General features: G+C 45.9%; 1 protein-coding gene across 5 annotated transcripts in view; it reads right to left on the bottom strand.

Annotated features, from left to right (window-relative positions):
• The window catches only part of CEP192 (centrosomal protein 192), a 126,049-nt gene that overhangs the window by 49,187 nt on the left and 52,023 nt on the right, over positions 1-24,839 (bottom strand). For all 5 annotated transcript variants that reach the window (XM_076074020.1, XM_032971203.2, XM_032971205.2 and 2 more), the window contains 12 exons: positions 23,407-23,637; positions 21,929-22,054; positions 18,840-18,968; positions 17,761-17,830; positions 16,309-16,448; positions 15,981-16,073; positions 15,592-15,713; positions 11,943-12,095; positions 10,749-10,839; positions 3,796-3,975; positions 2,988-3,248; positions 1,012-1,133 (listed from right to left, as the gene is read on the bottom strand). In XM_076074020.1, coding sequence (XP_075930135.1) covers positions 1,012-1,133; positions 2,988-3,248; positions 3,796-3,975; positions 10,749-10,839; positions 11,943-12,095; positions 15,592-15,713; positions 15,981-16,073; positions 16,309-16,448; positions 17,761-17,830; positions 18,840-18,968; positions 21,929-22,054; positions 23,407-23,637 — 1,718 coding nt within the window. The remainder of the gene's footprint in view (positions 1-1,011; positions 1,134-2,987; positions 3,249-3,795; positions 3,976-10,748; positions 10,840-11,942; positions 12,096-15,591; positions 15,714-15,980; positions 16,074-16,308; positions 16,449-17,760; positions 17,831-18,839; positions 18,969-21,928; positions 22,055-23,406; positions 23,638-24,839) is intronic.

Below are 24,839 nucleotides of genomic sequence, written 5' to 3'. Positions count from 1 at the left end.
TTGAGAAGGAAATCACACTGTTTGCGGCTCCGTTTTAAATGAATGCAAAATAAGTGGAGGAGTGTTTGCAATTAGAACTGATCGAAATTCAGTGTGATGATTCTCTGAAGAATCAGCATCAGCTTCTCTCCCTACCTGACTTCTACCGGAGCTTGGAAAAGACCAAGTTTCCTCTATTGAGACGCCACGCAAAACGAATGATGAGTCTGTTCGGCTCAACATACATCTGTGAGCAGACATTCTCTCTGTTAACGCTGAACAAAAGCAGACTGAGAACCAGAACGACCGACAGCCATCTTCGTGACGTCCTTCGCATCTCAACCACCAAACTTACACTCCTGACCTGCCAGCTATCCTTCAGACCAAAGCGCAGCATCACTGCTCCCACGGAGCGCAACATTCTTCCCATTACAGGTGAGTTAAAAATACACAGTTTTCATTTGTTAATAAGCCCAATTACTTAATAAATTCAGTAAATTAAAGTTGATGACAATTTTTTAACAAACGTTTGTTGATGTATATATATATTCTTGGTCCTTTCGGCAAAGTCACGTAGAAGGGAAACAATAAAATAACAAGCCCAATAATTTATTTGTGTAATAAGCTTGAAATATCCACGTCCCCTACTTCTCTTCTTGTCTCTCCCTTCATACAGGACAATGAAGGGGGATAAGCACCCTAAGATCCAATCTGAGGCTGTCACTGAGAGAATGACCTGCCAACCTTTTTGTAAAAAATAAAATGAAAATCTACTAATGGAGAGCTATGATGGAGGCTTTTTTTCTTCAAACATGTTCAATTATAAAAGGTAATTTACCTGCATTTGATTGATTTTGCCAATATTAGTGCATGAGAAGTGAGGCAGTATAATTCACGTCTAGTGAGTGGCCCAGTCCTTCATATATTTTTCTGTATGTGGCCCTCGGGAAAAAAAGTTTGGACACCCCTGGGTTAGATGGACCGGAAGTCTGCTAGGGGCGAGCTTAGCAGTAGCAGGAGATTAGAGGTCACCTGCGGAACAGCTGCCGTGCGATCTCGTCGCCGCAGAAGAAGCAGACGACAGCGAGGAGGGCGGTGCTCGTATGGCACAGCGCGGATTCCCGCGCGGTCGCCCGGCACGTCAACTCCACCTCCTGCACCGCCGCGCACAGATCATCGTTCATGTTCTCCCATTACGCACAACCCCATTCAGCCCTTTGTTAACCCACCGATGGGCGGGGGTCTTCCCACGCTACGTCGGTCTTGGGGGTTGTTGGAGCATACTTCACCGTGTTGGCCACTGTGGGTCAGTGAAGGGAGTGCCTAGAAGCGGTACAGACATCACTCGTCTGATGTTAGCCGTGGCCAGGAATCAAACTCGTGATTAAAAGTTTCATAGTGTAGAAGACCAACCACTGCATCACCCAATCACTGCCCTCATAATATCACTTAATGTCCCAAAATGCAAATCTAGCTACACATCAGACCAGGAATTGAACTCGGGTATCCAGGTTCATAGTGAAGTGTGCTAACCACTGTGACATTTTTACAATCCACAGGTTTATCTGACAGTGCAGTCTCTTAACTGTACGGGCTTAATGTAACTTCAGATAGGGCATTCAACTGTGACAACAGCACAGCGGATTCATCTTTGAGTGTTTAGTTGTTCACATGCTACTCAACATTTTCCGTTGGAAAACAAATCATGTCAACGGTATTGAACTGTCTCAATGTTTACCAGGGACCACATTGTGAAGTGCGGTCTCCAATTACAAGTCAATCAAATTACCTCCACTCTCTCCACGGTGAAGCAAGGGTCGCCGGCTATAACTCACATTGTCACGAATGCAAAACATTTATTTGTATAATAAACATTCATATTCAAGCAGTGCACAAATTTAAATTCACGTTAATTTAATTATAATTTTAAGTATAATCTCTAATTTACCTGTGCAGTGCTGAAACGTAGAATTATTATGTTTAAGTGGTAGTGTCAAATACTAAAAGAGATATAACCAAATGGATGGAAAAAATATATATCCTGTGCTAGGCTGTCTGGGCGTCTCGCTTTGTCACCGGGCAACGTTCATCACAACGGTAGTTTGTACGGCAGTGCCGTGAGGTTAAGTGCTTGCTGGACAAGGCCGTGAGCAACAATGGCACTTACACTGATGGTAGAAATAACAACAACACCACGCAAAGTTGTTACTCATTCCCTCCTCTGGAGACATAATTTCAAAGCTCTTGTCACATCCAATGTGTGGAGAGGCGGTACACCAAAATGTGGACTTTATTTGTCCCAACAAGTTGAAATAATTATTATAAAAGTTGCAGAGATGAGAAGATAATTGGTAAATTTGGCATTTGAATGGGGAACTGAACTGAGTGTGCAGACTCTCTTAGGAGGTCCTGCTGCCTTGGCATGTTTGGCTAATACCACTGACATTGCATGTTTGCAGCAAAGAGAGGATACTTGAGAATGCAGAGGAAATCCATACAGAACAGGGGGAGAACACACTGTTTGCAGAACCCAGATCCTACTCTTGGCGAGGCATAAGCATTACCACTACTCCACCATTATCGCTCAATGAATAATCATCATTACGATCCATGGGCAGATAGCCCGTAGGTGTCCCCACTGCCCATTTCCTCATTTTCTCTGTCTTGTGCCAATATGCTTTATAATAGTGCACATGTTTCTGGCACTAATCTCTTATGTTGTCTTTCCGGTTAGAATTTTCCTGTTCTTGTCCATTCTACATATACGCCCAAATAATGCCAATTTCCTTCTCATCACTGCCTGCATCATCAGGTTGTCTTCTATGCGCAACCTTTTTTCTTACTTCTACGTTGGTCACTCTTTGGAGGGTTGGTCCCGTTTAGAGGCGGTATCCTTCTGTAGCGATACATTTAGAAAGCGCAATATCTTGACGAATGCAGCTCAATGAACGCAGCAATGGGTATTCCGAGCGTGGCGGCGCCAAGGGGTTCTCGGACGGAAGCCTAACCTGCTCAGCTCTCTCCTTGAGGACGAAGTGTGCCGGCGAGATGGTGAACACGGAGCTGTCGGCGACCTCGCGCGCCTGCATGTCGCCAAAGCAGACGGCACGTACGAAGGCGGCGCGTGTCCCCGCGTTGCGCAGGCGCACGCGCGTTCTGCTCACGCGCCCATCCGCCACGTCTCTCAGCACTGCCGCGTAGCTGTCGGACATCCTCTGGGTGCCCTCCAGCAACACGTGGCTGCAGCCGCCGTAGCCTGACAGAGGGATCTGTGACAGTGTGCGTGTGCGGCGTAGAGATGCGTAAAAGAGAGCTTTGTTGTGGGAGTAAATTTGTTATGGGAGGAGTGGCAAATTGGTGTCTAGGTGTGTATTTGGTATCCGAACATGTGTACCTGTGTATCAAAGACAGAAATCATGCAGTGGTGGAGGGGGGCTAAGTGGTTAGTGCACTGCGCTATGAACCCAGCCAGCGGAGCTTGAATCCCAGCCACCGAAAAAGTGGTAAATATTTAAACTGGTTTTGAGCCTCACCAAGGTTGACTGCTGTAAAGTTTGAAATTCGAAACTCGACATAGGCTACTGTTAAGACTGCTGTGGGGACCAATTGACATTATCGTTGGCACTGCCACAGAGACTCCATGACAACAGTAATTTAACTTCCTTACACAACGATTCCACCCCTCGCATCAACAATTCTATGAACCGTTATGATTTCGGCTGGAGAATCAATTCATGAAATAATTATTCTGCACCCTCGCAGAATCAATCGTGGCTGCAGAGCGGTGGTGGGAGAGGGGGTGTGTGCCGCGCTCACCGAGAACTTGACGCCGGGCACGGTTGAGCGTGTGCCGCTCTGCTTGATCTCCAGCTTGGCGAGCATGCAGGTGCGGCGCGTCGGGACAAATAGAAGGCGCACCGGCACGTCCTCACGCGGGCCCAGCAACAGCTCGCGTGCACTGCTCAGCCTCTCCTCCCGGCCAAACGTGCTCTGCAGCTGCACACGCGCACAGGGGTGTTTGTATGTATACTGAACTTCTTTCGCACCATAAGTAGCCAAGCGTGCTAATCGGAGGTGCGGGGGTATGACAATTCAACACAAAAAGCAGTTCTAAAGAAATGAGGTTGAAATCTAGATTTAAAAGTTCATAGCTCCAGCGGCTTCCGCATATGAGACAAGTGCTCCAGACGGCCGCAGAAGCACATCTGAAAGAATGCGATGCGGCGACCATCTTTGTTCGATGGCTAGCCAAAAGCCTCTGTGAGGCTGATCGGAGTTCACGTGATGATTTATGCTCCTTGTCGAGATCAGCAAGGTATTGTGGTTCATTTATGGCAAACATTTTGTTTGTAATGAGTGCGACCTTATAATGTGTTTGTTGGGCAACCAGAAGCCAATGCAGATCAGCGATCACTGGACAGACACGGCAGGATCCTGCAGCATCCATCACGACACGTGCCAAAAAATGTTGTACACGCTGCAGCTTGGTAATATTTTTGCCAGATGTCCTGTAGAGTAGTAAGTTGCAATCTTTGAGCCTTGTTGGTATACTACGCTACACAACACCCACGCCAACACTCACACTGGAGGCAAGTGGCATTAGCGCACAGCTTAAGGTCAGAAGAGTCTCTCTAGCATGACAGTGTGCCCAGTACCGCTTACTATGCGTTCTCAGCTCCCTTTGCTTCCTCAGTGCTAATGGATGACTGGGAAAAAGGATTTTTTGACTTTAGGAGAAGCAAATAAGGATGACTGTCCTCCCACTAAGCAAAGATCAGTAGAACACCTTTGTTGCTGAAGTGGGGGGAGTGTGTTGGAGAGTAAACCTACAACATTTACATTTCGAGGATGACATTTCGCTGGTAATTACAACCAGCCTCATCAGGCGGCAGCCGGAGTTGTGGAGAAATCCTCCTTCTGTCTAAGTCTTAAATAGAGGGGGTAAATGTGATATCGTCATGTTGAGCCATTCAGGTGCGAAGACCAGATGGGGGTTAATGTAGTCAAATAAATTACAACGGATATCTATTATTAGTTGCGTTATTCAGTAAATCAACATATAAGATGTTATGCTTGGCTCACAGTGACGACATCACAGTTACTCCCTCTGATGAGGCTGGTTGTAATTATTGACGAAAAAAGTCGTACTTGAATTGTAAATGTTGTGGGTTTACTCTCCAACACCGGTGTGCTGAACGAGTAACTAATTGGCATGTTTTGTTAACGTAACAAACCTTACTAATTGGCTGTGTCGGGTGGTGGCATGTTTAACGACACATTTATATTTACACGATCTAACCCAAAAAAAACTATTATGGATAATATTGGTCACGAAGCCTATGTGTTAAACGAAAGTGGGGAGTGTGTTGAGGGGAGTAGAGTGAGATGATATGAGAGAGATAGGCAGGGGTGAGTCAATGGGTGATTTTGAAGATGGCGAGTGCAGTCTTCAGATTTATCTGAGACTGGATTTGGAGCCAGTGAAGCGATCCAAGTGTTGAGGTTACGTGGTTACATTTCCAGTTGTGGCTAAAGAGTCTGGCAATTTAGATGATTCGGTTGTTTGTATCAGATGTGGGATTTGAGGAGGACCTATAAGTGGGTTACGATAGACGAGTTGAGCCATGATTAAATAATGGACGATGATCTCAGCGGCAACTGGGGTAGCGCCCATGTTGACCGTGCAATCACACCAGTGGCCAGTTGAAAAAGAACACTGCAAATAAAATTTCCATTAATTTATTCTGATCGACATGACAAACAAAGGTGAAATCAATCTTTACAAGATTTGATAATAGGTTTTTCCCCTTTTATCTGGCAACATAACAGGTGTTAAGATATTTATATTCTTGGTTCTTTCGGTAATGTCACGTATTATTTTATTGTTTCCCTTCAATGTGACTTTACCAAAAGAACCAAGAATATGAATCCCTGCAGTCACGAAAGCTTTAAATCAAAATTTAGGTGTTAAGATGTTAAAACACCAAACTGAAACCTTTTACCAGGAATCATGTCTACATTGACCACAATGTTTGTGGTCAGAATGCAAACAAAAAAAAAACACTGATACTCTTTGGTTCTATTCGGTAAAGTCACGTAGGTAAAAAAATTAAAACAACAAAAATCACGACGTTTCGGCCACAACAAAAGCGGCCTTCATCAGGTGAAGGGACCAGACTGCCTCAAGGACAGCGCTGGAGTGAACACAGCCAAGCTCAGACCGCGACCTTTAAGCTGTGTGAGAGGAATTAAGGTGCCTTGACAAAGGAATTAGCATTAAAATTTGCATTTAATTGGCAGACTTAGCATGATGAACGGTGAACATGTGCAGGTCGGCGAGGGGGGGAGGGGGAGTTTACATATTGATGGTGTGAAAAGGGAATTTTAAGAGCTGCGAAAGTTTGGGGTACCACTACTTGAAAAAATATACTGTACCATTGAAAATTAGTTTAATGTTTGGTTCGATTTAGAACATCTTTCCAATGGTTGCTTAATTTGAAACTATCTTCTCGGTTGAAATTGTGTCTGTGTTTGTAAATCTGAATTGCCTCGTGAACAAATCTCTGATAAAAACCCATGGGTTTGCAAAGAACCTTGGTATCGGAGAAAATTATATCGTGATCACCCACAGCGTTGTAACAGAGATCAGCTACGGCAGAAGAATTCGTTCTGCCGTGTTTTCAAATCTGATTTGTGCTCGCGAATTCGGTCAGAGACATGTCGCTTCGTCTCCCCGATATAGCAATCACCGCAGGTACAACTCAATTTGTAAACCCCGGGGTACTGTAAGTTAGGAATGACATCCTTCACGGATGGGATCAGATCACGAATTTTGTGTACTGTATTGAACCGGACCTGGATCTTGTGTTTGTTTAGAATTTTGGAAATCTTTTTAGTAACGCCTGCTATATATGGTAGTGTGATGGTTTTAACCGGAGTATCAAGTGGTTGTTTCTGTATGGAGGGAGAAACAGCTTGGCGGATGGTACGGTCAGAGTATCCATTCCTTTTGAGGGCCAGGTGTACGTGTTTTAATTCACTGGTCAGGTAGTGTTGGTCCGAAATGCAATGAGCCCTATAATATAAAGTTTTGATGAGATAATTATTTTGAGCTGGGTGGTGGTGGGAATCAGGTTTCAAGTAGGAATCTGTGTGGGTGGGTTTCCTGTAGACAGAATGCCCCAATGAGCCATCAGATCTCCTCTCCAACAGACCATCTAAGAATGGTAGCTTGCCATCTTTCTCCACTTCCATGGTGAATTTGATGGCGGGATGTCTGGAATTGATGTGGTGTAGGAAAAGGTTCAGGAGCTGGGAGGCCATGTGGCCAAATGACGAAAGTGTCATCCACATATCTCTTCCACAAGATCCAGGTCCGGTTCAAAATTCGTGATCTGATCCCATCCGTGAAGGATGTCATTCCTGACTTACAGTACCCCGGGGTTTACAAATTGAGTTGTACCTGCGGTGATTGCCATATCGGGGAGACGAAGCGACATGTCTCTGACCGAATTCGCGAGCACAAATCAGATTTGAAACACGGCAGAACGAATTCTTCTGCCGTAGCTGATCTCTGTTACAACGCTGTGGGTGATCACGATATAATTTTCTCCGATACCAAGGTTCTTTGCAAACCCACGGGTTTTTATCAGAGATTTATTCACGAGGCAATTCAGATTTACAAACAGACACAATTTCAACCGAGAAGATGGTTTCAAATTACGCAACCATTGGAAAGATGTTCTAAATCGAACCAAATATCAAACTAATTTTCAATGGTACAGTATATTTTTTCAAGTAGTGGTACCCCAAACTTTCGTGCTTCCCTTTTCTTCCCTTTCACACCTCCCCCCCTCGCCGACCTGCACATGTTCACCTTTCATCATGCTAAGTCCGCCAATTAAATGCTAATTTTTTATGCTAATTCCTTTGTCAAGGCACCTTCATTCCTCTCACACAGCTTAAAGGTCGCGGTCTGAGCTTGGCTCTGTTCACTCCAGCGCTGTCCTCGAGACAGTCTGGTCCATTCACCTGATGAAGGCAGCTTGTATTGTGGCCGAAACGTCGTGATTTTTGTTGTTGTATTTTTTTACCTACGTGACTTTACCGAATAGAACCAAAGAGTATGGATCCTTGCAGTCACGAAAGCTTCAAATCTAAAACACTGATAATATATGGATTGTCCTTGAAACTGATTGGTCCACACCAGAGACCGCTTTCTTTTGAGCCTTGTCTCTGGTCTAACACCGTTTGAGACGAGGCTCAAAAGAAAGCTGTCTCTGGCGTGGACCAATCAGATTCAAGAACAATGCATAGATTATCAGAGTATGTTTTTTTTTGCATTCTGACCACAAGTACTGTGGTTAATGTAGACATGATTCCTTGTAAAAGGTTTCAGTTTGGTGTTTTAACATCTTAACACCTGTTTTGTGGCCAGATAACAGGGGAAAAACCTATCATCAAATTTTGGTACTGGCAAAGGAGGTCCCATGATTAAAAAATGTATTCAACAGGAGACGGGTGCTCTTTTCACACTGAGTCGCGTAACGAAGGCTCAGGCTTGATGTTGTGCATCATGGCCGGAAATTCAACCTGGGTCACTTTGATTACCATAGAGCACACAAACAAATGGACCACCACTCCCCACAATTCACACACGCAGACACAGACTGTAGAGATTAGGGACATATTAGCTTGCTCCCCCAGATACAGTGAGGGAAAAAAGTATTTGATCCCCTGCTGATTTTGTACATTTGCCTACTGACAAAGAAATGATCAGTCTATAATTTTAATGGTAGGTTTATTTGATCAGTGAGAGACAGAATAACAACAAAACAATCAAGAAAAACGCATGTCAAAAATGTTATAAATTGATTTGCATTTTAATGAGGGAATAAAGTATTTGACCCCTCTGAAAAACATGACTTAGTACTTGGTGGCAAAACCCTTGTTGGCAATCACAGAGGTCAGACGTTTCTTGTAGATGGCCACCAGGTTTGCACACATCTCAGGAGGGATTTTGTCCCACTCCTCTTTGCAGATCTTCTCCAAGTCATTAAGGTTTCGAGGCTGACGTTTGGCAACTCGAACCTTCAGCTCCCTCCACAAATTTTCTATGGGATTAAGGTCTGGAGACTGGCTAGGCCACTCCAGGACCTTAATGTGCTTCTTCTTGAGCCACTCCTTTGTTGTCTTGGCCGTGTGTTTTTGGTCATTGTCATGCTGGAATACCCATCCGCGACCCATTTTCAATCCCCTGGCTGAGGGAAGGAGGTTCTCACCCAAGATTTGACAGTACATGGCCCCGTCCATCGTCCCTTTGATGCAGTGAAGTTGTCCTGTCCCCTTAGCAGAAAAACACCCCCAAAGCATAATGCTTCCACCTCCATATTTGACGGTGGGGATGGTGTTCTTGGGATCATAGGCAGCATTCTTCCTCCTCCAAACACGGCGAGTTGAGTTGATGCCAAAGAGCTCCATTTTGGTCTCATCTGACCACAACACTTTCACCCAGTTGTCCTCTGAATCATTCAGATGTTCATTGGCAAACTTCAGATGGGCATGTATATGTGCTTTCTTGAGCAGGGGGACCTTGCGGGCGCTGCAGGATTTCAGTCCTTCACGGCGTAGTGTGTTACCAATTTTTTCTTGGTGACTATGGTCCCAGATGCCTTGAGATCATTGACAAGATCCTCCCGTGTAGTTCTGGGCTGATTCCTCACCGTTCTCATGATCATTGCAACTCCACGAGGTGAGATCTTGCATGGAGCCCCAGGCCGAGGGAGATTGACAGTTCTTTTGTGCGTCTTCCATTTGCGAATAATCGCACCAACTGTTGTCACCTTCTCACCAAGCTGCTTGGCAATGGTCTTGTAGCCCATTCCAACCTTGTGAAGGTCTACAATCTTGTCCCTGACATCCTTGGAGAGCTCTTTGGTCTTGGCCATGGTGGAGAGTTTGGAATCTGATTGATTGATTGCTTCTGTGGACAGGTGTCTTTTATACAGGTAACAAGCTGAGATTAGGAGCACTCCCTTTAAGAGTGTGCTCCTGATCTCAGCTCGTAACCTGTATAAAATACACCTGGGAGCCACAAATTGTTCTGATTGAGAGGGGGTCAAATACATATTTCCCTCATTAAAATGCAAATCAATTTATAACATTTTTGACATGCGTTTTTCTGGATTTTTTAGTTGTTATTCTGTCTCTCACTGTTCAAATAAACCTACCATTAAAATTATAGGCTGATCATTTCTTTATTAGTGGGCAAACGTACAAAATCAGCAGGGGATCAAATACTTTTTCTCTCACTGTATTTATTTCTGTATGTCGAAATTCTTTCGCACCGTACGTAGCCAACCGTACTAATGCGTTATTACTTGATCAAAAAAAATTATATATTTCTGTAATTGTGGTACATATAGAATAAATTATGGTTCCATGACCAAATCAGGTGCAACAAATCATTAAAATCATTTTTAAACGATGAAGCATTCTGTCTCTCGAGTAGCTATGTTTGTCTTTCTTGTACGTTGCCCTATGTTTTTGTATTGTTTGTTGTAATGTTCTTACCCACCCTTACTCGACATCTGTGAAAAAGAGCTTTATAGCTCATTAGATTCCTCCAGTATAAATATTCTGATCAGCTAAACATTTCCATCCAACAACACTGCCCCCAATGTTCAGTATAATTAATAATCCAACAAAGCGCAGAATTAGCACACATGGGCTCTGAATCTCACAGTAGCCATACGTAGGCACGCACGCACCTGGAAGCAGTCGTGATCCTGCCCACGGATGACCATGCGCAGTGGCAGTGAGGCCGTATCCGAGTTGTTCCGTAGGGTCAGCTTCTGCTGGCTGCAGACACAACAACACGCAAGCACGCACAAAATTGCAAATGCATTATGAACGTGTACACAATATACAAAGATAAAGATCCCCCATATAACCATAACAGACTGTTGGGAAAGTGCTGTTAGCGAGCACCTATGAAGGCCAGAATGGCACACGAGGCGGTAGGTGGTCAGCACCACACCCGTCTGCCTTTGTCTCTCAAGTGACGATGTTTACACACCGCACCAGGTACTCACTTAAGGCTTAGTCGACGTAGAGGTACCCAGGACCGGTTCAGATAATCGTCACTGGTGTTGGCCGTGAACGGGAAGCAAACTTGAGGCGCCAGGTTCGTAGTGCAGCGCGCTAACCGCTACACTACCGCTCCCTACACATAATATACCCACACATACAAGTGTATAAACCCATGTGTGTGTATGCGTGTATATGTGAGGGGAGCGGTGGAACAGTGATTAGTGCTCTGTGCTACGAACTTGGCGCCAGAGTTCGATTCCTGCTCAGGGCCAACACCAGTGATGATTATCTGAACTGGTACTGGGCCTCCCCTAGGTTGACTCATTTAGTACCTGGTGCGATGTGTAAACACTGCCTCCAGGGAGACAAAGGCGGTTGGGCGCGGTGCTGGCAACCCACCCCCTCGTGTGCTGTGCCGGCCTTCATAGGTGCTTGCTAACAGCTAAACTACACTTTTTATGTAACAAGGTAAGGCCCATTTAGCTATATCACTCTTTTTCAGAAGTGACCAAGCCACAAATGATAGTCCAATGAAGTGGGTTATCACGTTAAATTTTATAGCAGCCAAATACTCAATGCATTATTCTAAATGTGGAGCAAAAAAACGGAAGATCCGAAGAAAAATCCACGCGGCTACGGGGAGAGAGATATGCAAACTCCAAATATACAGGTATCAGGGTCGGGATTGAACCCACGACCTGCCGAGGTCGTTAACATCTCGCCACCATGGTGCCAGCACTTGCCCCAAAAGTCTGTTACCGCTATACGGAGGATCTGTCTTTGCAGAGTACATGTGAGATTGAGTACATATGTGTGCGAGCGCACGAGAGTGCACGAATATGCGAGTGCGCGCGATGACTGTGGAGACCCACGTGGCGCGCCCCAGGGAAACGCCGCCCCAGCTGAGGAACTGCTTGTTGGAGAGGAGCGGGGGGATGTTGAGGAGGGGCGATGGGTGCTGCACCTCCCCTTTCAAGCACACCTCGTACTGGGGGCCCATCGGCAGCACCAGGATCTGCAACACGCTGGGGAGAACATCCAGTTGCGGCAACATCAATGGCGTGTTCTGTAAGGCTAAAGGGTCTCCCCCCCCCATTTGACTTTTAACTATCCCAAAAACAGGAATAGGTGACAAAGCCTTTGCTGTTGCACCACCAATGTTTTGGAACAACCTTATTTCCTTCTGTACATCGAAAAATCTTGTTTAAAAAAATATCCTGAAATAGAAGATTAGTGCAAGGTAAAACCACATTTGCAAATTTGATTTGTACCTTTGATCCTGAACCGTGTATCGATAGTTACATTTTAATGTGGCACTTTTGTTGTTATTTCGCTGCCTTGCCCATACTTGTATTTAGTGTTGAAAAATCGGCAGGAATTTCTCTACTTTGCACTCCTATCGTTTTTTGTATTGCTTGTTGTTGTAACTTGCTTCCTCTTCCGTATGGCTGATGTAGATGCAGAGCAACAACTACAATTTAACATTCAGGTGGTCAAGCCAGACAATCGCGTCAGGAGCAGCAGAGTGGATCGCTGTGATGTCTCCTTTGTATTTGTGGATTGGGCATTGCGTCATTATATTAAATTTCCATTTGTGGATCAGGTATCCGCATCTCCCATGGTTTGTGCAGTGGATGTGGTTTAGGGTGAACCATGAGCTTCGTGAAAGATGAAAACTCGGGATCTTCTGCGTTGGGTCGTTCTTTTGAATTCCATTCAGCTCTCTAAGCTTAATGGAGGTTGAACTCGCATTGAAGGTTAAGCGCATGGGTCCAAAAGGGCTCACGTGACTTCAAGCAATGGTGAGGGACGTTACTGATGAATGGGTAGGCAACTGTTTTCCTCGATTCGCAGTACTTCCCAGAAGGTTGCACCGGTGCACCGGATGGGTGGGGAAGAAATGTGGTGACAGCATGGGCAGCCAGGGTTTTGGGATTCGACTTGAGGGTTCCAGTGATACACCACATTGCAGTGTCCATTTGAACATGAACAAGTCGAGTGTGAGGAGGTCCATCGTTGATGTCCGTAGCGCTGGTGCTGATACTCCCCAGCTGAGCTTGCCAGTTTCTGGACCAGGTTGACCCTTGTTCAGGTCTTGGCGATCGTGGAAGGTTAGTGTAGGTCCAGCTTCACTCTGAGATAGGTTGGAGTGGGGTCATGTTGCTCAGTATTGCCGCAGAAATTAATTTTCAGAGTGTGCTTGCCGCTCCTGTTATCAAGATGAAATGCCGTGACAGGGGAGTTGGCTTGATCCTCCATTTCGTAAATACTCCAAAATGGTGTTTAGGTCTTGGTTCAGAGTGGTCACAGCAGCTGCGTCCAGGCCAGAATCCCACTTGTTCTTTAGGCATCACAGACTCGACAAGGGGGCTGATTCTCCAGAGGATAGTGAATAGGTCGTGTACAGGAGTGATATCAGCCTATAGCTTCCCGGGTCATCAGTTGATTTGTCCGGTTTGGGTATTGCAATGACCATCGCTTTTCGCCATACTTTTGGGATGCATCTGGATTTAACGGGTTTGGTGTACAGTTTTGCAGGCCATTGGAGTCCCCGAGGGCCTAAGTGATGGAGGAATTCTGGGGGGGGGGGGGGGATACGATCTCTGCCGGCAGCCTTGCCTTTCTTCATTGCAGCCAGATCCTTCCTCACTTCCTCTGTGCTGATGGTGGTGGATGTTGTCAATAAATTGAGCTAAATTTCTAATTCTAGATTTTAAGTTTTTGTGACTGCAATGATCCATACTCTTTGGTTCTTTCGGTAAAGTCACGTAGGTAAAAATTAAAAATAAAGTTAATCAAATCACGACGTTTCGGAGGCAACACAAGCTTTCGTCATCAGGTGTAACTAGCACAGCAAAATTACTGTAGAGAGCTTTTTGTGATAAGAGATTATTATATAGGGTAAGAGGAGGGGGGGAGGAGCCAAGGAGGATGGATGTAGGGTGGGGGGGTGTTGGGAGACGGGGATGGTAAAGCTCCTGCTCCTGAGCAATGGACCTCACGCTTGATGTTTTTGTTGGGTGGTCTTTTTGTGTTCTCCATAAGTTTTGGAGCCTATAGGGTTGAGCAGAACCCTTGCAGTCCAGTATTCTGTTGGATTAGCAGCACCCAGATATCGTAGTAGGGTCTAGGGCACAGCGGCTGGAGTGTGTGAAGCACCGACCTTCCACGCACTCAATCCATTATTGACATCTGGCTGAGTCTAAAGACTCTAGCAAGGCCTTTGCAACCTGTGGGCTGCTCGACTGGTTGTACTACCGGAGCAGGTTCTGGGTCTCTTTTGTCCAGCAGGGAGTATATTCTTCAGGGGATAGTCTCCTTGGCGGCTACAGTAAGGAGGCCAACAAAACAATAACATTCCAGTGTCACAGAAATCCAACTCACCACTCTTTCTACAGCCTCCTTATAGTGGCCTCAGTCAGCTTTGATGACGTTGCACCTTGGTAATCGTTTTGTCAGAATCATCGGGATTTCGATGCCGATGTGGGTGCTGATGGGCCTATGCTTACTTTTGGGGAAGTTTGGGAGTACTTTGCAGGATGTGTGCTCCTACTTTAATCTTTGGAAACAATGGCGGGGTCTGGGTTGTCGTCACATTGCGAGCGAGCAGAGTCGAGAGTTGCTTGCTGCTTGGGATTGAAAACCAGGTGCAGATCTTTGGTGGACATCAAGTCGGTGAGGTCTTTTCCGTCGGCCTGATTTACTCCATAACCCCACATAGTATGGTGGCTGTTAAAGTCAACAACGTATTGGGCTGGGATTGATGCACTCGGGAGCATTGGCTTTGGCCATATTGAATTAGGGGCTTTGTACACATTGGTTATGTGCACCTCTCCTATCCTGATGCTGGTGAAGTAGGTGGCTTTTTCAGTTGGTGGGAAGGCATATAACTCTGCGATGGTGTTCTTCACGTACAGTATATGGCCAAGCCAAATTTTGGGTGGTAGTTGCTCGTCGGGAGGTTGTATCCATAGATGTGTTAGCGGCCACTGGCATGTAGGGCATCCAAGACGTGGGTTTCTTGGAGCGACAGGACATCAATGTTGTGGGTTTTCATTACGATTGTGAGATATTTGCACTTTGTCCGGCAGGGTCTCAATGTTCAGTTAAAGATTCTTTGTCCCATGGCCTATCTGGTGCAGTTTGGCTCTGAACAGGGTCATTGGCTTGGCTTGTGTTGTTGCTCTGGAGACCGGGAGATCAATGATTGATGTTTGGTCGCCACGTTGATAGCATTAGTCGTGATATCTCACTTAACAAAGTAAGTCGCATGAAGGCTGCCATTTTCACTCCACTGTAACTTACTGACATGCCCCTACTGGACATCTGTGAAAAAGAGCTTCATAGCTCATAGGATTCCTCCAGGATAAATAAAGATTCTGATTGTGCTCTCTACTTGACTGCCCTGCGCCAGTGGTGAATATCCCACATTCCCATGATCCCCTTGTGGGTCCTTACACCTTTTACACGCATAAACATAGCACCCGTAAAGTGTGATGTGTGGTGTAGCATCCTTGTTACCCATGGGCAGGGCAGATATTGTCATCGGACAGAGCGAAGGAGACAGACAGATCCGACTCCTGACCAGCAGAAAGGTGCAGTGTGCTTGGCTGAACGGAGAACGCCACACCGGGACCCACAACCTGAACCGCACGCACAGGTGCAGAGGTTTCAGACAACACAGGCCCAAGTCTCGAGCGAGTATTGCACTTACTGTGAGAGATCCAAAAGGAAACATTTATTTCACTACACTGGCATGTAATATAAATAAAAAATACGGTGAAAATCTTGCCAACTACACTGGAGTGAGCGGTGTTGTATTGTTGGGGAAGAGCAACGCAAGGGGTTATGGCGTGCTTGTCTGTCGTGGACGGGCATCACACTAGCACCACCATCACGCCGTGCCTCACCTTCATGCTAAGCTCCACGTTGATGTTCCCAACGTTTTGCAGCGGAAGCTTCTGAACGGTGGACGTGCCAGGGCGGGCCAAGAACTCCAGCGTCTGGAGTGGGAGACACCACGTGGCCCATGGCTGTTCAAGCTAAGCTACGTTTTACCAACATCAGTGCTGGTGATTATTAAGACTCCGAAAGTGTCATGGGAGCAAACTGCAACATTCTCTCGACAGAAGCAGACTTCATTAACCATGATTCCTGTGAAAGGGTGTGAAATTTAAACCCAACAAACGGCGCCATTCTCTGGAAACGGCCGGTGCTGGGTTGGGTGAGGATCGCCACCTGCAGGTGCTTGGGGGCATGGACACGAGCGACGCCGACACGGGCGTGGAGGGGCAGGCTGCTCACGACGGTGCTCGGCCCGGGGCTGTCCAGCTCCACGTCCACGCGTGCCGAGAAGTGCTCCACTGGACCCACGGCGTCTACGGGACGAGACAGCGAGGGCAGGGAGTCGACACACGCGCTGACGTGCATTGCGTGCACAATCTCACAAGCACACACAAAGTCATAAACATGCGCTAACAAACATAAATGCACATACTCAATAATGTGTTCACGAGCACATAGACTTACACACACATAGATGCACACTCGAGCACAACATACAAACAACAAATACTCGGGGTGACGTTCCCATGGTGCTTGTGGCAGGCTAGGTGCACTCCGAGGCCACGTGGAGTGTCGAAGATTTGCCGTCTGGACTGAGAGAATTTCCCTTCCCCAAGACCTCATAGAAATGCTCTACAAACCTGCAGACCTGTTCCTGGGTGTAGGAGGTCAGATCACCTAAAGGATGGTGATAGGTGAGGCACTGAAAGTTACTTTATTGATGGAATTAGAGTGATTTTAGGCAGATTTCATCTCCTTAACAAACCACGCCCACCACTCAGCGCTGCACGGCACTCCAAACTTCTGAGCTGCAGTAAACCTCCTCATTCTCCGACATGGGATATTGTAGACAATGGGAGTGGGCCTGCCATTTTCACTCAGCCAGCTGGAACTCCTCCTCTTTCAGCCATACAGCTGCATGAGACACAGTACTGAATCTCACCCATTTCCCCTCGGCATCAGGAGTGGGGGACGATGCCAACTCCAGCTGCAAGCATTGTTAAAATTCCTGCTTGCACCTTTCATCAGCTAGCTGAGACCATGCTACTGTGGTATTTGAATGGGGTCGTAGGTAGACACCCACTACCGGAGTGGAAAAATGGTAGGGGGATCTTAGAGATGACACACTCACACACACGTACTAACATGCACATACACTAATAAGACTCCAGCATTCACAAAGGATCACAAAGGCACACAAGGACACACAAGCACGTACTCACACACGTAAGCACACTTCCGCATGCTCACACACACATGCACACACCGAGCCATTTAGTTACTCCACTTGTGCGAGCCACGATTGCAATTAATGCTGGATTAATGCCGGACGCAAGGTGTTTCGTGATTGATTTGCACATGACATTTTACATTTACTTTTTGTTGCGAGTGTTTTATTTTCTTGTTGATTTTTATGACTGTTTTCATTCCTTTTTTTCCTGTGCTGGGATATTTCCATCTCACAGTGCTCTCACCTAATTACAAAGTTCACTCCAGCCAATGAGTATCAAAAAGTGTGCGTCTATTACAAGGTTCCTGTATGCACGTTGATTCATGTGGTGTGTGCAACGTGTCAGTGTGTGCGGTCGCATTGGCCAACGGTGGCGGTGACACAGACAAACTCACCAGTCAGACTGCCGTGCCGAGCCGGAGCTCTGAAGCAAATCCACAAAGTGGCTGCCTGGGACTCGGCCTCCTGTGCACACAGCAAGCAACGCCATCAAAACTGACACCATCGCCAACATCATGAACGCTATCACCTTCACCACTGCCCCCTTCATTGTAGGGGCGGTTAAACGGTAACCGATGACCGCTTTCCAAAAGTCCGGAATCAGTCATATTTTCATAATGAATGCCTTGATTGCCCTCGTTTCTCAGTTGAAATTGAAGAGACTTTCCACTGAGCTGAAGGAGACTGAATCGAACTGGCAACCTCTTGATTGCAGGTCCAGTGTGTGGAGCATTACATCACGAAAACTACCTTTGTTTTTCGGTTAACAAGGTAATCACGTAATATTGTTGGGAGACACCTAATATTGTTGGGAGACACCTTTATGTGCAGCAAATAAGTAACTACAGTAAACTTTCGATTATCCGCGCTAATGACGGGGAGGACGGCTGCGGATAATTCAAAATTGCAGATAATAAAAAAATATCCATTTTCCGTGGATCTCTATGCCAAAAACCACGTATATAGATATATATTAAGAATGAACACTAACGATCGATTGATTCACGTGCTCAGTGATAACACTTTCTTGCTCCTGCGTAGAAGACCCTGCCCACTAAGTGGATGATAGCAGAGTCACTTAGTGGGCAATCAAACTCCGCCCACTGTAGTCAAGATATGCAACTACTGTACTGTAGAGGTGATCAAGTGGATTTTGGATTAACCGGAGCATATATTTGTTCGGTTTAAGCACGTGACTTGTAATAAACATTTCCAAGAACAACAATATAGAACTGTTTTTAGATTATTAATTTGGGCTAAAGGGAAAATCCATGAGTTATTAACTTGTGTCAAATCTCAGGTGCGTGGTTAAGCTGCAAATCGGATAAACTGCACGCGGATAATCGAAAGTCTACTGTATTTTTTTTCATGCGATTACCGGTCACCCAAATTTTTTTTTTGTTGCCAGCCCCATAATGGACACAGCCCCATTGGCAGTGGGAGAGCCATCGGGGTGAGGGCGGTGAGGCAGCACCTGTGCGGAGTGTGCAGCGTGCATCACGAGGTTGATGATGGAGGGAGCGGACAGGGCCTCTGTCGTGGGGTTGGACGCCGTCTCTGGGTCGCTTCGGCTGAACGTGAAGCAGCGCCACGCCACAGCGTTCTACACGTTGACACAAAAGATCCCCCGTATAGCCTTAACAGAATGTATGAGCAAGTGCTTCTAGCAAGCACCTATGAAGGCCGGCAAGGCACACGAGGGGGTGGGTGGCCAGAATCACGCCCGGCCACCATCACACACCTGGCCGCCTTTGTCTCCCGAGTGATGATGTTTACACACCACACCAGGTACTCAATGGAGGCTGAGTCAACCTAGGGGAGGCCCAGGACCAGTAAATGAAATCGAGCCACCAAGATCATAGTACAGTGCGCTAACCAATGATCCACTGCTCCGCACAATACAGACAAAGATCCCAATATAGCCGACAATGACTACTGGAACATGTGCTGTTAATAAAGCACCAACGAAGGCTGGCATGGCACAGAATACATGCACAATACCTTTACACCTCCACGTTCCTCTCCCTGGGAGTGGTACATATGTATGCATGTTGAACCTCTTTCGCACAGTATGTAGCCAACCGTGCTAATCGGATGTATGGGTTTAACACGTAGGCTTTTGCAACCAGTATTATTCATAATGAAGGTTTTTGGGTTAGATTGCGTTACTTATAAATGTGTCACAACCCTCCACCACCTGACACGGCCAATCAGTAAAAATGTGTCACGTTGACAAAAATGTCACTACTTTAGCGCACCGGTGTGTTGAAGAGTGGATCCACAACACTTTTGTTTAAAGAAGTCACCTCTCCACAAGAAATAAGTGTTATTTAGACAATGGTCGGCTAGTTTTGGAATATCTTCTGGTAAACCTGTCTTCTTTACCAGTGTATCAAGTAATTTAAGCGACTCGTTAAATGAAACCTTAGTGAACAGAGACATTGCATCAATATCATTGGGGTTAAGCTTAATATCTTTAATCACATTCACAAGATGTTCTGAATTTCTTATAAATTAAAATATCCTTCCGATGTAGGGCTGTATTTGGTTAGTTACATACTTTGATAATTTATGTGGCAGAGCCTATTGTACTTACTATGGGCCGTAATGGGATACCGATTTAACAAATTTTTGGTAGCCCACACAATCTTGGTGGTTATGAGGCCCGTGGCTTAATTTGGTATTGCTCAGTCTTGGGGATTAATGAATTTGCAATGATTGCAGAAGTCTTGCATTCTAAAATATTGGTTGGATATTAAAATTAAACAACACTCCCATTCCTGGATATTTTGCTTGGACGCGGTCAAAATGGCAAAATGACACACAGCATCGACCAAAACGGAACGCACACAGATGCCTATCTGAATGCAGATTCACATCATCATCCAGCACAGACATCCTCTCTCATCAAGACACTCATACATCGGGCAAAGACAGTGTCAGATGGTGAAAGTTTAGGGAAAGAGATCAAACATGTTAAAGAAGCACTAAGACTGAATAGCTACAATAATGCTCAAATTAACAGAGCATTGAATGCCAAATCAAGATCGAACAACAATACTGCTGAAAGTGATCAGATTATCAAAATAATTAAAATACCATATATCTCGGGAGTTACTGACAAAATTAGCCCTTGTTTTGCAAACCAAAACATTAAAGTGAGATTTGGTACAGTACACAAAATTCAAAAACTAGCGTCTTGTACTAAAGATGAATTAACGAAGTTCGCAACAAAAGGTGTATATCGGATCAATTGATTATGCAGCAAGTGTTATATTGGACAGACGGGACGTAATATTAGCGTAAGACTAAAAGAATACCAAAGGAACATTAAATTATCCCAAACACAGCTGTCAGCAGTGGCAGAGCATGCTTGCCAACAAGGACATTCAATTGATTTTGATAACGTTGAAGTGTTATGCAGTACTAATTATTACTGACCAAGATTAGTTAAACAACTGATTGAAATTTAGAAGAATTCAAATAATTTTAATCGCTGTGATCGCTATAGACTCTGCGCAGCATGGAAGCGTATTATTAAGTAATACACAACACATTGCAATTCCTTATAGGGGAGTCATATGCCAAGTGGCTGATTACTGATCTATTACATAATTGTATACACCCCCACCTCCAATCTCGAATCCTGATGGGGTTCAACAATGATCACGTCATCCTGCACTATTTAAGACCGGAAGCAGGTGGATGGCTTCACTATTCTGGCAAATCACCCGACGATGCTGGATGTAATTTCCAGCGAAACGTCGTACTCAAATTGTAAATGTTGTGGATCCACTCTTCAACACACCGGTGCGCTAAAGTATTGTCAACGTGACACATTTTTTACGGATTGGCCGTGTCAGGTGGTGGAGGGTTACGACAACCCAAAAACCTTTATTACGAATTAATGGGGTTAGGATAACTAACTAAACACAGAAAAGCAGTTTGAAAGTAAGGAGTTTTCAATATAGATTGAAAAGTCCATAGCTCCAGTGGCTTCCTAATAACGGAAGGATGAGACTTGACTTAAAGCTTTCGTGACTGCAGGAATTCACTCATTAGGTCTTTCGGTAAAAGTCATGGAGATAAGAAAAAAAATCACAAAATATATATCTTCCTGCCTCAGCAGTCCGCCTGCTGTATTTTTTAACCTGAAGACGACTGCTTGTGTTGCAATCGAAACGTCGTGATTTTTTCTTATTTTTCTATCTACGTGACTTTACCGAAAGACCCAAAGAGGAAGGATGAGAGTTCCAGACGACCACAGAAGCGCATCTGAATGCGTGCAATGCAGTGACCGTCTTTGTTCGATGGCAAGCCAAAAGCCGCTGCAATGATGACTGGAGTTCACGTGATGGTTTATGCTCCTTGACGAGATTAACAACCTATTGCTGTTCAAGCACTTTGTGTGTGTAATGAGTGCGACCGTAAAATATATTCGTTCGGCAACCGGAAGCAAGTGCAGCTTGGCAAGCACTGGACAGACATGGTCGGATCTTGCAGTATCCATCACGACAAATGCCAAATTATTTTGTATACTTTGCAGCTCGAGGTGGCGCTCACCGCAGAGATGACAAGACGCACGGGAACGGTGGCGCGCGTCCGGTTCGTCAGCCGCACTGGCAGTACTCGCGCCATGCCCCACTGCACGTCGCCAAATTCCACGCCCTGGCCACTCCCGGCTTCCACCTGTGAGCATCACCAACAACAACACCGCCATCATCAATAATGGTCCACCACCACAATCAACCTCATAATTTGTTTTTACTTTCTTTTTATTTTACCAGGTAAGGCCCACTGAGCTATATAGCTCTTTTTCAGAAGCATTCTGGTCACAAATGACAGCTCAATGAGCTGGCTTACCATGTGGAAATGTATAGCAGCCAAATACTGTGAACACGTTTTTAAATGTGAAGGGAAAAAACGGAGCACCGGGAGAAAAATCCATGTGACAACGGGGAGAACATGCAAACTCCAAATAAACAAGCTACAAGGTCGGGATCGAACCCATGTATGCTATATAACAGGATGAGATAATTAACATTTCGCCACTGTGGCGCTCATTGCAAGATCATCAGCACCACAATCACTGGCAGTGTCCACAATCATTATCAATATAGCCATGATTATCACCATTATCCACCAATATCATTATGATCATCATCTTTATCAGTTGCCACAATCAAAATAACTTCTGTTGTCGCTAACATCGCTATTACTATCACCATCAGTGTCCACCATCATCAGTACCCTTTCCGTGATCCATTGGTAATAAAAAAAACACATACAGTCTAACATGTGTAGTGACATAGAATCGGTCATGTAGCAGCATAGCGCTGGCTGCTGGCGGGGAAGTGTATCTGCCGCTTAAAGCAGCCCTGACTGACAGCAGGCCAGGTGATCGACCAGAGAGGGATCTAGGGGAAAGAACACGGAAGGGGCACATCAAGAACCCGCTAGTAGGTTCCAGAAAGGGGGTGTGGCTGGGGGCGGAGCCAGGCCACGCTGACAGTATAAGAGGGGCCCCTGTAGGGGACCTCGAGGCTGTCGTGTAGAGTGGGATCCCGTCGTGCTGCTGGAGTCTTCGCAGTCGTCTCCGTCTTCACCATCTCGGCGTCGCCAGTCAGGCAGTGTACCAGCTGTCTTGACTGGGAACCGTAGTTCATTTAGTGTTAACTGTCAGGATGTGCCTCAAACTCTTAGTGTCTCCGAGTCAATCACTACACATGCACAAAGACCCCCCGTATAGCCTTAACAGACTGTAGGGGCAAGTGCTCTTAGCGAGCAGCAATGAAGGGTGGTACGGCAGACGTAGGAGTGGGTGGCTAGCACCATGTCCGGCCACCTTTGTCCCCCCAGTGGCGTAGTTTACACACACCGCACCAGGTACTCATTTGAGGCTGAGTCGACCAAGAGGAGGCCCGGGATCGATTCAGATAATCGTCAGCGGGAATTGAACTCGGGTCTTCGGGTTCGTAGCGCAGTGCACTAACTGTAGCACTACCGTTCCCCAGAAGCTGAAAGACAAACACAACAGACACCTGAACATGGGGATTTTGCGCCAGCGCCGTGAGCAGCACGCGGGAGGCGAGGGCACCGGCGTGCGCCACATCCACCGGCGTAGCCGCCACGGGCCACGACGCCACGGAGAGCACGCACACGTGCACGCCAGCCCGGCGTGGCACTAGCAGCACGCGCACGTCCTCGGAGGAGCGCGGCCCCAGCACTGTCTGGCTCTTGAACACCAAGCACTGCTGGCTCTCGCCCTCCACCTAGGCACGCACGCACACACGTGAGTGCAACAACAACCGCTATTTGCAACTAAGTGGCAGTGATGTCACTACGGCACTTGTGCCAGGCTCAGTGCACTTTAAGGCCAAGTTAAGTGTTGAATGCCCGCTGGCAGGAGGTCACAGGACAGGCCCAGGTGCCTAAATGAGATGTCTGACGATGCACCACCCGTGCCCCCGACTGCGTCAACTCGCTGTGTATTAGGCACCCGGCGCTCCAACAATGTGCGGAGTCTTATTCAGGCACAAGCAAGCATACACACCTCTACAGACATAATAAACATTGAGTACATTTCATGTTTCTTGCGATCCATAAAGTGCAAAACCATCACAAAAAGGAGGCAATGATGGCTATATGTAATCCCAATTGAGTAATTTGTGGGTAAATTCTTTTTATTTGGCATATTATGGGCTACTAATTTTGAATGACGTCACTGGATCTTTAACTTTCGATTTAAAGCTTTCGTGACTGCAGGGATTCATCTACTGGGTTCTTTCGGTAAAGTCACGTAGAATGGAGATAAAATAATAAAAATAATAACAGAATAAAATTCTCACGACGTTTCGGCCACAACACAAGTAGCCTTCCTCAGGTGAAGAAACAGGACTGTCTGGAAGACAGCACTTGAGTGAACCCTGCCAAGCTTGGAAGCGTCTTTTAAGCTGTGTGGGAGGAACAGAGCGCCTTGACAAAGGAGTTTACATATAAAATTAGCATGTAACTGGGGGATTGGCATGATGTTGGTGTGAGGGATGAGCACCACGGAGAGCAACAAGCTCGGACCGGAGAAGGGGGGAGAGGAGTTTACATATAAATTAGCATGTAACTGGGGGAATAGCATGATGTTGGTGTGAGAGATTAGCACCACGGAGAGCGACGAGCTTTGTTCAGACGGACGAGTCCATCTATTTTGATTTAAAGCTTTCGTGACTGCAGTAATTCATATTCCTAGTTCTTTCGGTAAAGTCACGTTGAAGGGAAACAATAAAATAATAAAATATATATAAAACAATAAAAATGCTCACGACGTTTCGACCATAACACAAACGGTCGTCATCAGGTGTGTCGGTCCGCATTAATTATTTTTTTTGCGCGGTGTATTTATTTATTTATAAAAACGTTAGCGCCACGCGCAGCGATTTGGCAGTTTATTTAGGACTAGTCCATCTATGTTCTGAAAAGA

The sequence above is a fragment of the Petromyzon marinus genome, chromosome 45 (genome assembly GCF_048934315.1).
Source record: "Petromyzon marinus isolate PM22_M1 ecotype Great Lakes invasive population chromosome 45, UKy_Petmar_22M1.pri1.0, whole genome shotgun sequence".
NCBI classification, from domain to species: domain Eukaryota; kingdom Metazoa; phylum Chordata; class Hyperoartia; order Petromyzontiformes; family Petromyzontidae; genus Petromyzon; species Petromyzon marinus.
The sequence above is the reverse complement of the archived record's forward strand: the minus strand, read 5'-3'. Positions and strand labels throughout refer to the sequence as shown.